At 40.1% G+C, this 15282-nt stretch overlaps 1 protein-coding gene across 1 annotated transcript in view; it reads right to left on the bottom strand.

Moving 5' to 3' along the window:
* The window catches only part of LOC122794924 (probable ATP-dependent RNA helicase DDX60), a 3096781-nt gene that overhangs the window by 1883769 nt on the left and 1197730 nt on the right, over window positions 1-15282 (bottom strand). Inside the window, exon 13 of the mRNA XM_044063517.1 lies at window positions 3247-3431. Coding sequence (XP_043919452.1) covers window positions 3247-3431 — 185 coding nt within the window. The remainder of the gene's footprint in view (window positions 1-3246; window positions 3432-15282) is intronic.

Below are 15282 nucleotides of genomic sequence, written 5' to 3'. Positions count from 1 at the left end.
ATATCTCATAATTTCTATAACTTTTTCACATCATTCCCTTTCTATTTGTTTCTCAAGTTCCAAATGAAGTCTCCTACTTGAACTTTTTCTATATTAATAGCAATGTAATTCAGTATTAAGGCAAACATATCTTCTCTTCCTTTACTAGTTACATATGCATATAATGCAATTATTCTATAGTCTTTATCTATCCATCTAACATCAACAAACATAATCCTACCCATTAAAATTACAGTAATATCAAGCCCATTAACTGGCTTTTTCATAAGTGTTGCAATTCCTGAACATACACCTTGTCCTAAATTCCAGTATATCTCAGTATCCCACAGACATTCTGTTTGAAATCTTTCTTCTTTCATTAAAAATCTTGTATCTTCTAGTATAATGATATCACTATCATATTTTTACACCAGTCTATAATAGCTACTCTTCTAACTATGCTATTAAAACTGTTAACATTCAATGCTGATATCCTGCAATTACCATTATTTCTATTTAGGAAAATGTTTTAAGGAAAAAGAATAAAACCTTTACCCTTTTTCATTCTTCTTTTCCTTTGCATTTAACCTAGTAAATTTTCTTTGGATTTAACCTAGCAAATTTTATCTCTCTCACTCTTTTACCTATATACTTTTTTACTATATTCCAGGTACTATCTTCTTCTATATTTAATTCTTGTTTTTTGTGTCTTACTTTTATCATCATTTTTTTCAACTGTTTATTTTTTTCTATATGATTTTGTACTTGTTCTTTTTTACTTCCACTTTTACTGCATCCATAACCCCCTGAATGTGTTCAGACACAGTAGCTTCATGTATTTCCACTGTCCCTTCTTTACAATCCATCCACATATGACCTACCTTATTACATTTATAGTGTTTTAACTCATTTTGTTGCATCATGAACTATCGCACCACATAAAAAACATTTCTGTTTTATACAATCAACAATAAAATGCTCTGATTTTCACAGTAGAAACAAGTTTTGGGTTGATCCCAATATTTAACACCTTTTGGCCATCTATATTTATAATACTAGGGATATGAATGAGTTCATAATTTTCCATTTTTAGTACAACATTACAATCCTATCCACCAGTCCATAATCCTCTATTGTCAAAAACTTTGGAAATGCCCAATAAATCTTTACATATGCTATTTAAATGTTTTTTCAAAATCATTTTTTCCACTTTCTGTTATAAATTGAACATGAATTTTCTTAGTTTCTCTGAAAAAAAGCTTTAACGACATAAGCACTCTACAGAGTACAATCTTTCTTATTGTCATATTGACTCAAAAATGTTTTCATTGCCTGACTATTTTCAAAATTTATAACAATGTTTATTTGCTTACACGAATGAAAGCTCATACCTCTGATGGAGAAGTTCCTAAAGGTGGCGTAACATTGTCCCATACCTCATATCTTTCTATTGTTCTTTCTTCTTTGGAGAAAGTCCTAACAGTATAATTTCTTGTTTGTTTTTTAACAGTTTCTTTTCCTGATGTCCCTTTTTTCTTTTTCCTTCACCATATCAGCATAAGTTTTTGACTTACATCTCCTATTTTTTGAATCAAAAGTACCTCTTCATTTGAATTTTGACCATTATACCTCCCCATGCTACATCCTTGCTACTTTCAGGTTTGCTTTCCTAACATAATTTCTCTAACAAAACATCCTGCAACCCTCACAACTGGAGAGTGGTAATAACATATCCCTCATCATGTTGGTTCTCTTCCTGGAATAGCTGCTGCTGGAAAATCTCTTCTGAATTTGGAAAAGGCTTGCCTGCCTTTTCTCTGACTATGCACCCTTCCGCTGTTTCAAAAATATCCATAGAACACTCAACTGTCTTCCTACCATCATCTCTAACCACTGGAACTCTACTAGAAGCCATATATGCCTTCCTTCTCAATCCTCCGACCTTAGACACAGGCATAGAAGGTTTGACTACCTTCTTTTCTCTCAATACATTTTTAAACTGATTTGAAGGCTTGACTGCCTTCTTCTGTTCCAACTCACCACAGAGCAACTCTTTCAACTCCACTGATGTAACTCTCTGCTTCTCTGAGCGGCCTATGTGCAATCAGAAGCAGGAACTACAACCACAAAAATTATCTCCCTCACAAGGAAGAGACTACGGGAACTTCTCCAGTGCCATGGCAGAATTTCCCCTGAAAGAAGCCCATCAACAAAGTATAAACAGAGTGAAATAATAATAATAAAAAATAAATACATAAATAAATTCCTATCTCAGATTTTGTGCCTGAACAGAGCACTACAACTCATCTGGTAGCAGACTAAAATCATCTGTGCCTTCATTTTCTGCTGCTGAAGCTTTAGGTCACAGATAGCAATCAACCTCCCAGTCTCTTCCTGACAGTATTTGCTTATCAGGCATTCTGCATTATTTGAGTTTACTGTGAGTTCTCAACTATATCACGCAGCACTTCAGTAGGAAGCAATGAGGCATCTAGTTTAGTAATCACTATAGTTTCATTCATTCCACCTACCACTCTATGATTATCTTCTTTCCTGATGTGAACTACTTAACTTCAAAATGCTGACAAAGACACCTTTCAGTGGAAAAAGAAAATTTCCTTGTGTCCTGTACATATGTATATCACCATAAATATTATGAAACTCACGTGAACAGACAGATCAAAACAAAACATTAAATCAAAGATACTGAAGTAGTTCACATCATGCAGTATCAAACAGAGAAAAAAATGCATATTCCTAACATTATATGTGACAAAAGCAAAACACACAGTAATGGATGTGACACTGCCAAAGCCATGTTGCCAAAACCAAAACAATAAGACATAAAAGAGAATGTCTCTAGTGACACAATCAGTATATACACAAATCACACATACAACTAAATACACATCACTCACTCTCAAAACAGTCTGTAGCATTTATGCTGCAGTTTTAATAAAAACAGTGAGTGAGAAAAGATTGCAACCTAATTATGGGCCCACATTTCCTATTACCTCCTTTAAATTTGCATCTTATTACTATCCATACAACATCTAACTTTTGAAGAAAAACAGTTATTGTTTTACCTTAGCCCATCATTACATTTTACATTACTGTACTTATCTGGATTCTGTTTAACTACTATAATGGCTTCATTTAATACTGGATTGAAGTTAAGGGATCTTAAGCATTTAACCAGTAAATAGCCGCTACTGAGGAATTTTGCTTTTACAGACTTTAAATCTAGGTAATACACAGGGTACTTACAGTTGATGCCTTTGTTTTCTTTGGTGCAGATTTACTTTTGATTAGTGCATCTTCCTTTCTGTTTGTTGGAATTTGTTTTGAAATATTCCCTTCGAGTGACTGACCATAAAACCTAAGATAGGCAGTATACCTTTGTTTGTTTCTAAGCATCCGACGAGCCTCCTTTGGATCACTGGGCTGCTTTTCTAAAGTGAATATAAAAGACAAGTAGAACTGATATGGAAGAAAAGCACATCATGGCACATATTGGCCAGAGGCCAAAATTGTGTTTATTTCTAAATTATCTTATGAACAAAGGCTGAAATTGTGTTTAGTTCCAAATTATCATCTGAGGTTTTACTGGGTTATTTCTAAAGTCAACATTAAAAAACAAAAACTGAAGTACAATACTGACCAGCTGTCACTAACAGCACTACAAATTATTTATCCACTAAAACTGTTGGTTGTTTGTTATGTAAAATTCAAGCACATATTTAAATAACTTCCCCCAGTTTTGGACCTTTGTCCACCCTTGTTTTTTTTTTTTTTTTTTGCTTTGTCTTCTATTCTTGAGCAATAAAAAATGAGATCTATGCTGCAAACTGAGAAGCAGTTAATGTTACTACTTCCAAATAGTTAGGAATTCACCTAGAGTCAGCTTTACCATTTCAAAAGCATATCAGAGGACCAGAAATTACAATGGGAAGCCATCTAAGGGGCTGTTATAATATCCCTGGATTCCCTCTCTGCAGAAGAGATGCTGCTCAAAATGTATATAACCGAGGGAAACTTCCAAGTTGGATGCACACTGATCAATGGGTTTATTAGAGCTCTCCCAGTATGAAAACTGCAGTTGTGAAAAGAAGCCTATATAGCAATCAAACTGGATAAAATTCAGTTACTGACTTGTAATAGCACTACCTGAATGCCAGTAAAGATACTTGAGGAAAAAAAACTGAAATTCAGCAAGAAAAGGTGAAGAGAAAACTCTGAATGGGCAGAATCTTGCTGATGGTGAGCAAAAATCAGTTAAAAGTTTCAACTTTGGTAAAGGAGATGTTTTCCAGTAATGTAGAGGAAACATGAATCAAATATTAGAGATGATTAAAGTACAACAATGAAAGAATATATACAGTGAAATAAAAAGGATGGAACAAATAGAAGAAGCCTTAACTAGCTATTCTGATGAGCCAATAAAACTAAAAACAAAGGCTGAAACGAAGAAAAGGCTGACTGAACATGAGACTATTCAAGAAAAGCTGTTTCAAAAAATTCAGTTAAGACAGCACACAGATAAAAAAATCTAAGGTTTTCTGCTACACCAAAGAAACTGGAAGTAAAGACTGTATTACTTTATGAAAGTACAACTAGGCAACTGCACAGGTGTTCCACAACATAATTTGATCATTGAAAGGCACACATCTTCTGTATGCTCCAAATCTGACAACAAAGCAGTCAAGACTTATATTATCTAAGATTCAACCATACCAGCAGAAAGAGTTGATCTTGACAAAACTCTAACAGAAAGGAAACGTTTTAAAAATTGGAGAGAGAGTGTGTGCTTGTGGAAATTGTTTATTCACTGTGCATCAGGCAGAAGACATGAGTTTATCCCAGCAATCAGGGAATGGCATGAGGTATGTGCTACATTAAAGTTGCTGTGTCCATCTGTCTTCAGAATATTTATTCCTGGAGGATCAAAAACATTTTTGGATGCAGAGCAGGTTAAGGAGAAAATAAAAATGGTTAGCCAACAATGAATGAGCCATCAAGCAGAAGTTGTATCTGATCCTCATTTGACTGGCAACAGCAAAGCCCATAGAGATACCTTTCCAGAGCAATCATTCCCAACGTTCCTAGAAAAAATGCTTTAGGGAAAGAAAATGGTGTAGGAGCTGACAAGAAAAATCAGGAGTATTTTGGATTTGAAACAAAGACTGAGTTGGTAGAGAGAGATGACCAACAAGAAGACTGACAGCATTGTGAAATTAGAATGAGTACTTTGTAGTCTTCCATTTATTCTCTATCAGGTATGTTGCTAGACATATAAAATGTGACTTTTCAAGAAGTGGCTGAGAAAGACTGGAATTTTGTTGACTGTGTTAAGCTAGTGGGTGAGTTATACAGCATATACCCCACTTTATGTTAACATTTAGACAGACACTGAAGAGACCAAAGAAGCAACTGTCAGTAAAACATTGTGGTTCTTAATGTTGTTGTTGTGTCTTTCGGCTTTTCCCGGTTAGGGGTCGCCACAGCGGAACTCCAGTCCGCTAATGATTGGCAGTAGATTTTTACATGCTGGCTTGCCGGGCCTAACACACAACCTTCAACAAAGGAATGCCCATTCACGCATGTCGCCACACAGAAGATGCTCTAACTGAGAATCGAACGGGCAACGTCTAACTGTGAGACGACAATGCTACCGCAGCACCAGTTCTTAATATTTGTATAAAAAATCATGATATAAACTACATCTTATATATTATAAAGTGGTTTGGTATAGAGTGCATTCAGAGGTATTTTTAATGTGAGGTTGGAGGTGTTTCTTATTTGCAATGTATCCAGTCTTCTTACTGTGGCAGAGTGAGAGAAGCTAGAGAGAAAAAAGATAAGTTAGTATAATAATGTAATCTTTGGCTGCTGGTATGGGGGATGTAGAAGTGTACTGATCGCATTATATGTACAATTAATATAATGTCCTGTTTTACATGGGTTCTTGTTTTAAGCTACACGCAACTTTTTTTTTTCAAAAAATGACAAAACAATGAAAGACATGAAAATTGTATTTTTCTCAAATTTCCTAAGTCATTAGCTACACAAATCCTCTCAGTGGGAGACAAAAAGTCTTCAAGTGGAAGCAATTAACAATGAGAAGTCTGTATATTGTGTTCTATGTGAAATTTACAGTTACTAGCTGTTTTTTTCTCATTTCCAACTGAGTTCCTGTCCTTAAAATGTAGACCATTTTACGTACCCAGGGAGTATAATGGAGTCTGTAACAGTGGTGTACATTCCACCCAGTGCTAATACCACTGAGGCCCTGAAAAACTACACAACTCTGTGAGCTACAGAGTGAAAACTCAGATTTTGTACATGTGGTAGCAGGCGACTTCAATCAAGCTGACCTGAGAGAGATGCTACCCTACTATTATCAATATGTAGACTTTCCCACAAGAGGTACAAGCGTTTTAGACAGGGCATACACCAACATAAAAAGAGCCTACAAGGCAGTACAACAACCTAAGACTGGAAGCTCCGATCACCTTTCTAGTATGCTTCTACCAGCCTACAAACCTGCTCTAATCAGAGAAAAGCCCACAGTGAAGCAGATCACGTTTGGCACGAGCAAGCAATGGAATATCTCCAGGACTGTTTTGAAATTACTTGCTGTGACATATTCAGAGAGGCAGCCATGTCAGATCAACAGGTAAACATAGATGACTACATAGAAGCAGTAATGGCATACATCTCAGTTTGTTGATGATGTAGCTATCACCAAAAGTATCACAATTAGAGCAAACCAAAAGCCTTGGCTCACTAGTAAACTCTATGAACTCCTGAGGGTAAGGAATGCAGCATTCAGGTCAAAAGACAAAGAAAGTCTGAGTGAAGCCAGATCGAATCTAAAGAGAGGCATTAAAGAGGCTAAGAGGGAGTATGGAAGAAGGGTACAGAGTCACTTCGAGGACATGGGGGATACTAGGAGTCTTTGGCAAGGAATGCAACAGATCACCAATTATAAAACCAGGGCAGCTCAGTGTGAAGACAGATTTGAATTTCTGAACATGCTGAACTCCTCCTTTGGTAGATTTGAAGACAAAAATAACTTACTTGCATCTAGGTTACTCACTGACCACAATGAGGGGGTGATCCATCTTAATAAGGAAGAGGTCAGCTAAAGAAAATGAAGGTCTGGCCCAGACAATATACTGGAAAAATTAGTAAAATGATGTGCAGATCAACTATGCTCAGTTATAACAGATATTTTCAACACCTCCCTTGCTCTAGAAAAAGTACCCTCTTGCTTCAAGGTAAAAAATATCATCCCTCTTCCCAAAAAGCCAATCCCTCTTGCCTGAATGACTACAGACCAGTTGTTTTAACTTCTAACATCATGAAATGTTTTGACAGGATTGTTAAACAGCACCTGTCAGAACTCTACCATCAACCTGTGACCCTCTGCAGTTCACTTATTGGGTGAACAGGTCCACTGCTGATGCTATGCTGGTGGCAATGCACCTCTCACTTCACCATCTACAGAGAAAAATACTATGTCAGACTGTTCATAGACTTCAGCTGGCATTTAATACTGTGGTTCCAATGCAACTTATCAATAAGCTAGTCGACCTAGGAATTAATGAGCACTTTTGTAACTGGATCTTAAACTTCTTGATCAACAGACCACAGAGGACATGTGCAGGAAATAACACCTTGGGGGTGCATAATTCTCAACACTAGTGTTTCCTCAGGGATGTGTGCTGCTTTTGACCATCCTTACCTATGACTGCTCTCCAAAACACAGCTCCAATAATATCATCAAGTTTGCAGATGAAACCATGGTCACAGGCCTCATCAAAAGACAGAATGAAAGAGTGTATGAAGAGGTCAACTCTCTGATCAACTGGTGTGGAAGAAACAACCTAGACCTGAATGTAAATAAAACAAAGGAAACCATCACATTCTTCAGAAAAAGGTCATCTGCCCACTCATCACTCAAGATTAATTGTGAATAGCTGGGAAGGGTAAAAACTACAAAATTTATAGGAGTACACATTTCAGAGGCTCTCTCTTGCACTGTAAATACTGATCAGTTGGTCAAAAAAGCCCATCAATGTCACCACTTTCTGAGAAGGCTCAAAAGGGAAAGCTCCTACTTAATATTCTCTCCCCCTTCTACAGAGGACTTATTGAAAGCATTCTCACCTGTAACTTCACCATTTGGTTTGGGAACTGTACAGTAGCTGAAAGGAAGAAACTAAAGTGAGTGGTGAGAGTTGCTGAGAAAATCATGGGCACCAGTCTACAATCAATCCGAAAAGCTATTCACAGCAAAAAGCCTTAAAAGAGCCCACAAAATACTTAATGATACCTTGCGCCCAGCACATGGCTGGTTAACTCAACTGTCATCTGGCAGGAGGAATTGCAGTATTCTCTGTAGGACCTCCAGAATCCTATCAGCTCCTACCCAGCGATAATGAGACTTATTAACTTGGACACCAGCCCTAGTGACTCCAGCACAAATTAAGTTAATAACAGTGTTTTGTTTGGAATGTGCAATATTTATTTATTTAGTTATATATTTACATTCAGTTGTAATTGTCTGTTACTTGTTTTATGTAATAACACATAAAGAGTGACAATTTTAGTTCATGTGCTATAACCAATCTTACCTGTTGTGATGCCCATGCACCGGCTCAGTAATCAGGGAGCCTCAACCCTCACCACTAACACCAGTAAGGGATGTGCACATTGGAAGGATAACAAGTACACACACAGTAAAGTACAATTTCCCCTTAAAAGCAAACAGAGATCACAGTCAGTCTGGGGCTGGTTTCTCCCTTTCTCTCCAGATCCCCAGTAAGACTCTCCACTGGCACAGCTATAGGGTTCAGATCTCAGCTGAGTGGTCAAGCAAAAACCTCCAGCACCCTCTCTGTCCAACCAGTGTTTTGTATCCCTGCCCAAGTAGCTGACACACACACACACACACACACACACACACACACACACACACACACACACACACACACACACACACACTTTGAGATTTGATTTATATACAAAAACAGACATTCCTGGGAAGGCTGGCACAGGTTCACTAGCTATGCCCCCCTCTGCCCAGACTATAAGATAGCACTGACTGCCACCAACTACTACTTACCAGCTACTATAAAGGGCCTTACCAAAGGGTGTCCAATTCTACTGTGCAATGTTACTATTATCCAAATGGTAGGTGTGACCAGAACTTTTTTAAGGCTATTTAGGAGTGGCCTATACATTATCACCAAATGCATGAAAGTACTCTAAGAGCTTATATTATCTCTGCATAAAACCAGCCACAGTTAAAAGGTTTAAATATATCTAATAATAAATAATAAAAATACAAGATAATACATATTAACTCAACACAGTGACAACAAAGTTCAGAAATCACAGGAAACACTTTAAAACAACATTGTAGGACAGACTCACATAAATACAGAAAACATCCAGGCTGATCTGACTATTTTCCTATCTATCTCTAAGAGCGATACTAAGATCCAAGTCTTACGTACAGAGCAAAGCAAATACTGGTGAGTGGATGTTCTTACTAGGTCCAAGACAAGATACAAAATACACACACTCTCTATCAAATAGTTCTTAAATTAATAATACACACTATTGCTGGGTTAGCTAGATGACATCACTATTTGACACTTGCATCTAGTTCCCAGGCTAAGCAGATACCAACAGAATTTAACATGCCTCTGTCAAAAATACTTATCTCTCAGATGTACAGCTGCTAGGAAGTCACAGAGCAATACAAAAACACTTCACATGTGAAACCTAGTAATTCTCTCTGTATTAAGACAATAGAAAGAAACTCCAGCTGTAGATATATGGTCTCTTTAGCTAAGATAAACTAACTTTATATTCATTGTAAAACTCTTTACTTATCAGCTTATTTTCTTATAGTTTTGCAAGTTAACTCTGTATATCCCAGTTTGTACTATGAAACATACATTACATAGACACAGAGTTTATACACATTTCTACTTTCTTCTGGCATGGTGTACTGTGGTTACATTTTTGAAGCTCAGTACAACATACAGTTCTCTTTACATTTGTAAAACAAGCCTGTGGATCATATTAATATTTACAGTGACATAGAATTATTTACATTTTATGTAGCTGGGCTGGCAACCTTCACAATTCTTCCCCCCTGAGAAGTCAAGCTAGTGTTTCAACTGACCCTTGAGAAATGTTGCTTGAGAAGGTTGAGTCTATCTCGGTAAACCTTACCCCATTCCCTGTCTTGAGAGCCCATCTGCATTGGCAATGCTAATCTCACTGCAGTGCTGCACTGACATATATGCTTGCAACCCTAGGCTCCACCTTAGTAACTTGTCATTTTGCTGGCTGGCGCAATGTAACTATATTGGGGGATTGTGTTCTGTAACTATGGTGAATTTCCTTCCATACAGATAAGGCTGAAGTTTCTGCAGTGCCCACACAATGGCTAGACATTCCTTTTCAACAGCTGCATAGCATTCCTCCCTGGGTTGGAGTCTATGACTGAGATAAACCACTGTGTGCTCTTCTCTCTCTGAAGAAATTAAGTACAGCCCCCACCCCATGGTTTGAAGCATCCACCTGCACAACAAATTATTTGGTGTAATCTGGACTGGCTAACACAGAGGGTCCTCCCAAAGCTTCTTAAAGCTTCTGGAATGCCTGCTCACATTTTGGGGTCCACACTACCTTATCTGGCCTGTTTTTCCTTGTCAGGTCTGTGAGGGGAACAGATATAGTACTATAACTGGGGACAAACTTTATATAGTACCCTGCTGTCCCTAAGAATACCCTCACCTGCTTTTTGGTAACAGCTGCAGGCTATGCCTGAATGGCTTCCACTTTGGCCGGTTCTGGCCTGATCTTACCACTCCCCATTCTGTTCCAGGTAGGAGAGTTCTCTCATACCCACCTGCCATTTGCTGGGCTTATTGGTCAACCCTGCCCTCACTAGACTTCCCAGCACTTCCCTGACATGCTGAATTTGCTCTTGCCAGGAATGGCTGTAGATGGCAATATCATCTAGGTAAGCAAGGGCAAAATCTCCTGCTAGGATATGATCTACCAGCCTCTGGAAAGTTACTGGGGCATTTTACATCCCAAAAGGCATCTTTGTAAATTCATACAAGCCAAACAGAGTCAGAAAGACTGACCTCTCTCTAGCACTGGGAGTCAAGGGTACCTGCCAGTAACCCTTGGTAAGATCAGTGGTGGTATGATACTTAGCCCCACCCAACTGCTCTAGGGCTTCATTTGTCCTACGCATGGGGTAAGCATCTGACTCTGTGTGACTATTTAATTTCCTGTAGTCCACATAGAACCTGGTGCTGTTATCCTTCTTTGGCACCAGCACTACTGGGGAGGCCCAGGGACTGCTGGACTCCTGAATTACTCCTAGTTCCAACATTTCCTGTATCTCCTCCCTCAGAGTCTGCTTAACTCTCTAAGGCACCCTATAAGGGGCCTGACTAATAGGCCTTTGGGGTACTGTAGCCACCTGGTGCTGCACCAGGTGGGTGCACCCTGGTTTCTCAGTGAACATGTCCCCAAACTCCTGTAACACTGCTCAGATTTCTCAAACCTGGGTAGGAGATAGCTGCTGGGACATTGGTACCCCTTCCATTGAGGTGTCAGTCCGAGCCTCACTGAGGAGATCAGTCACCAGATCTCCCTCAGACTCCTTCTGCAATCCACTGCAAATACTCAGCACAAGGGCATCCCTATCATGGTAAGGTTTTCATCATGTTAACATGGTACAATTTGTGCCCCTGCTTCCTGCCTAGCAGTTATACCATGTAGTTAACATGACTGACCTTCCTTACCCCCTTGTAGGGTCCCTCCCAAGCTGCTTGCAGCTTGTTGTGTCTGACAGGAATGAGAACCATTACCTGCTGCCCTACAGCATACTCTCTAGCTCGAGCATTCCTGCCATACCAGAACTTTTTCTGCTGTTGGGCTTCTGTCAGGTTCTCCTGGGCCAAGCCCATAAGTTCCGTGAGCCTTGTCCTGAGGTTTAGGACATATGTCACAACAAGCTCCTTGTTAGATTCAAACTCACCTTCCCACTCATCACGAATTAAATCTAGAGGTCTCCTCACCCTATGCCCATTCAACTGGAAGGTTGAGAAACCCGTGAATTCCTGGGGAAGCTCTATGTAAGCAAACAGATGGGGACATATTTGTCCCACTCCCTCTTAAACTGGTCTGCAAATGCCTGTAGCATGGACTTGAGTGTAGAGTTTAACCTCTCAACAAGGCCATTAGTCTCGGAATGGTAGGGTATGATCTTTACGTGCTTCACCCCACAGTACTTCCACAGACAAGCCAGCAGGTCTGACATGAAATTGGCAACTCTGTCAGTCAGTATTTCTTTTGGGAAACCTACCCTGCTGAAAATCTCTAACAAAGCATTTGCCATCTTTTCTGCCTTAATGGAGGGCACAGCTACTGCCTCAGGGTATCTTGTAGCATGATTTACTACCACTAGGATATACTTTTTCTCTGTGGAACTTGGGGTACTCAGAGGCCCCACAATATTCACAGCTACCCTCTGGAATGGCTCCTCAATCACAGGAAAAGGCATCAAAGGAGCTTTCACCTTGTCTCCTGCCTTGCCTACGTTTTGGCACTGCTCACAGGTCCTTCAGTACCCTGTTGCATCTCTGGAAATTCCAGGCCAATAGAAGTTCTGCATTATATGTCTCTGTACATTTTATGCACATATGAACTGCAAAGGGAATATCATGAGCTATGGCGAGAAGTGCCAGATGGTAGGCTCTGGGCACTACCAACTGCTGTATTCTCTCACCTTCTAGCACTCCCTCAGAGGTCCACTCTCTATACAGTAACCCTTTGTCCTGGTAAATAGATTTCCCCCTTCCCTTAAGAATCAGGTGCCTCACTAGCTACCTGCCTCAGGCCTTGTAATGTAGGGTCTGAGAGCTGAGCCTGTCTCAACTCTCTCTTTGTAACCCTTCCCAGCTCCCCTTCCACAGGAAGTCTGGTATCCTCTGATAGTGGTGCCTGTCAGCCTGGGTACTACTACTCACCTCTGCCCTTGCAGTCACTCTGTCCAAGGGAACATCAGTACCAATGAGCAGTTCTGGCTCACTTTCAGTCTCACTGCTACAGGGTAGCTCCCTCCCTGAAGTAACCACCTCACCAGTCCTGGCTGCAAGTGTGCAGTCTGTCTGGGTCTCCCCCATGTTACCAGACCCACATGCTTGTCTCCAAGCCTGACTGCGTGTATCAGCATGAACACACGGTATTGCACTATCAAAATCATTCCCTATCAGGACATATGTGGGGATATCCTCAAACACACATATTTGCTGGCTTCCTTTTCCACCCTCCCAGTCAAGCTGAACCCTAGCTAAAGGTATTTGGACTGGGATCCCTCCTAAAGCTCTGATTGGAGTAGACTGCTCAGGCAAGTAGTACTCCTCTGTAACCATTTCAGGCTTCACAATGGTTATGTCAGAGGCTGTCTCTCTTTTAGCAAGGGTCTCTTTGCCATTCACTAGGACAGGATAAAACCTCTTGTGGTAGTTTGGTACCCTTCTTGTCTCAAGAAAACGTACTGTTGGCATTTTGTCATTCCCACTTACTGGCTTTCTCATCTTTTGTTCCTCACCTTGCCTCCATGGACATCTATATGCCACATGGCCCCACTAGTTGCATTTAAAACATTTAACCCTAGGTCCTGGACATGTACCTGGACTAGTGGCTTCTCCTGCTACTGGCGGACTCTGTTGGGGCAGTCTGGGCTGCCCACCATGGGTTCCCTTAGACCCACGAGCAGCACTGGGTGCCCATTTCCTGTGCAAGGATGCCCTGCTTGTTAGGTATAGGTCTCCTTTCTTCTCTAACTCATCTACAGTAGGCATTGTCTATCAGCTAACCAGGTCCTCATGTCCTCAGGCAAAGTGCCAAGGGCTTGCTCCCTCACCAAAATGTCTACCAGCCTTTCAGAAGTAATGACCTGAAATTCACTCACCCACCTATGAGAATAATTGCTTAGTTCAGCAACATATTCACACACTTTCATCTGCCTTGCATCTATGCTCACAAAACGTTTTCCTATAACCTTCAGGTGTTAGCTTAAAAAATTCTAGCAAACAATTCTTTACAAAATTATAGTTTAAAAAGTCAACATCAGATGGTTTGGAAAGAACATTTATAGCTTTACCATAGAGTAAGGGAGTCAGAAACTATACTCACAGCCCTTGGTCAACATCATACTGTTTACATACACTCTCAAAGATATGAATGAAACTATCAAAATTATCTCCCTCTATAAATTGTGGAAGAAATGTACTGACCTTTTGTGCTTCTGGGGCCCAGTTACTCCCTTACCCATTACCTCCATGACTCTGGTGAAGAGTCAGCATCTCCTTTTCATGTTGCCTCTGCCTGTCCTTCTCCTCAGCTTCCAGGCGTGGCAGTTTCTCATTCTCCTCAGCCTGCAGACATCACTGTTTCCTGTTTTCTTCAGTCATTAGATGCCTCAGTCTCTCTGCTGCTTCTATTTCCAAACGCTTGGCCTCCAACTCAAGTCTCTAACTCCAGATGGATTTTTAAGTCCTCTGTAGAAAGGTTCAGCTGTCCATTCTCTGAGTGTTGTACATCTCAACAGCCAGTCTGATCGTCGTCCTGGTTGCTATTCTTAGATGGAGCTGTGACTAAAGCTCCAATCATGTCTGCTTTAGTCAGGTTTCCATGCACCAGTCCTTTAGCTTGGCACATCTCAGCCAACTGGCTCCTTGTCAGTTTGCCATACTTCTCTGCTGACATGCTTACCTGCTTTCCATGACTAAGCTAACAAAAGAAATAAAACAATTGTGATCTGAACTCTGAGTGTTTACTGCTTGGCTGATTTAAAGAGTAAATACACCTTCAGTGATCACTGTATACAAGCTATAGGAAGTCACTATCCATAGCACTACAAGCCAATTAATATGTGATGTGGCTAACTCACCACTATCAAAAAAATAATATTTGATGTGGATCCCATCATTGGCAAACAATATGTGATGTGGGTATCCCACCACTGCCAAACAATTAATATGCGATACTCGTGCACTGGCCCAGTAATCAAGGAGTCTAAATCCTCACCACTAACACCAGTACGGGATGTGCACATTGGGAGGATAACAAATACAAACACACTAAAGTATAATGTCCCTTAAGAGCACACAGAGATCAGTCAGTCTGGGGCTGGTTTCTTCCTTTCAATTCAGATCCCCAATAAGACTCCCCACTGGCACAGCTATAGGGTTCATT

This window comes from Protopterus annectens, chromosome 2.part1, assembly GCF_019279795.1.
Source record: "Protopterus annectens isolate FY-2018-M chromosome 2.part1, PAN1.0, whole genome shotgun sequence".
NCBI classification, from domain to species: Eukaryota; Metazoa; Chordata; order Ceratodontiformes; family Protopteridae; genus Protopterus; species Protopterus annectens.
Note: the sequence above shows the minus strand (reverse complement) of the source record. Positions and strands in the feature narration are given on the sequence as shown.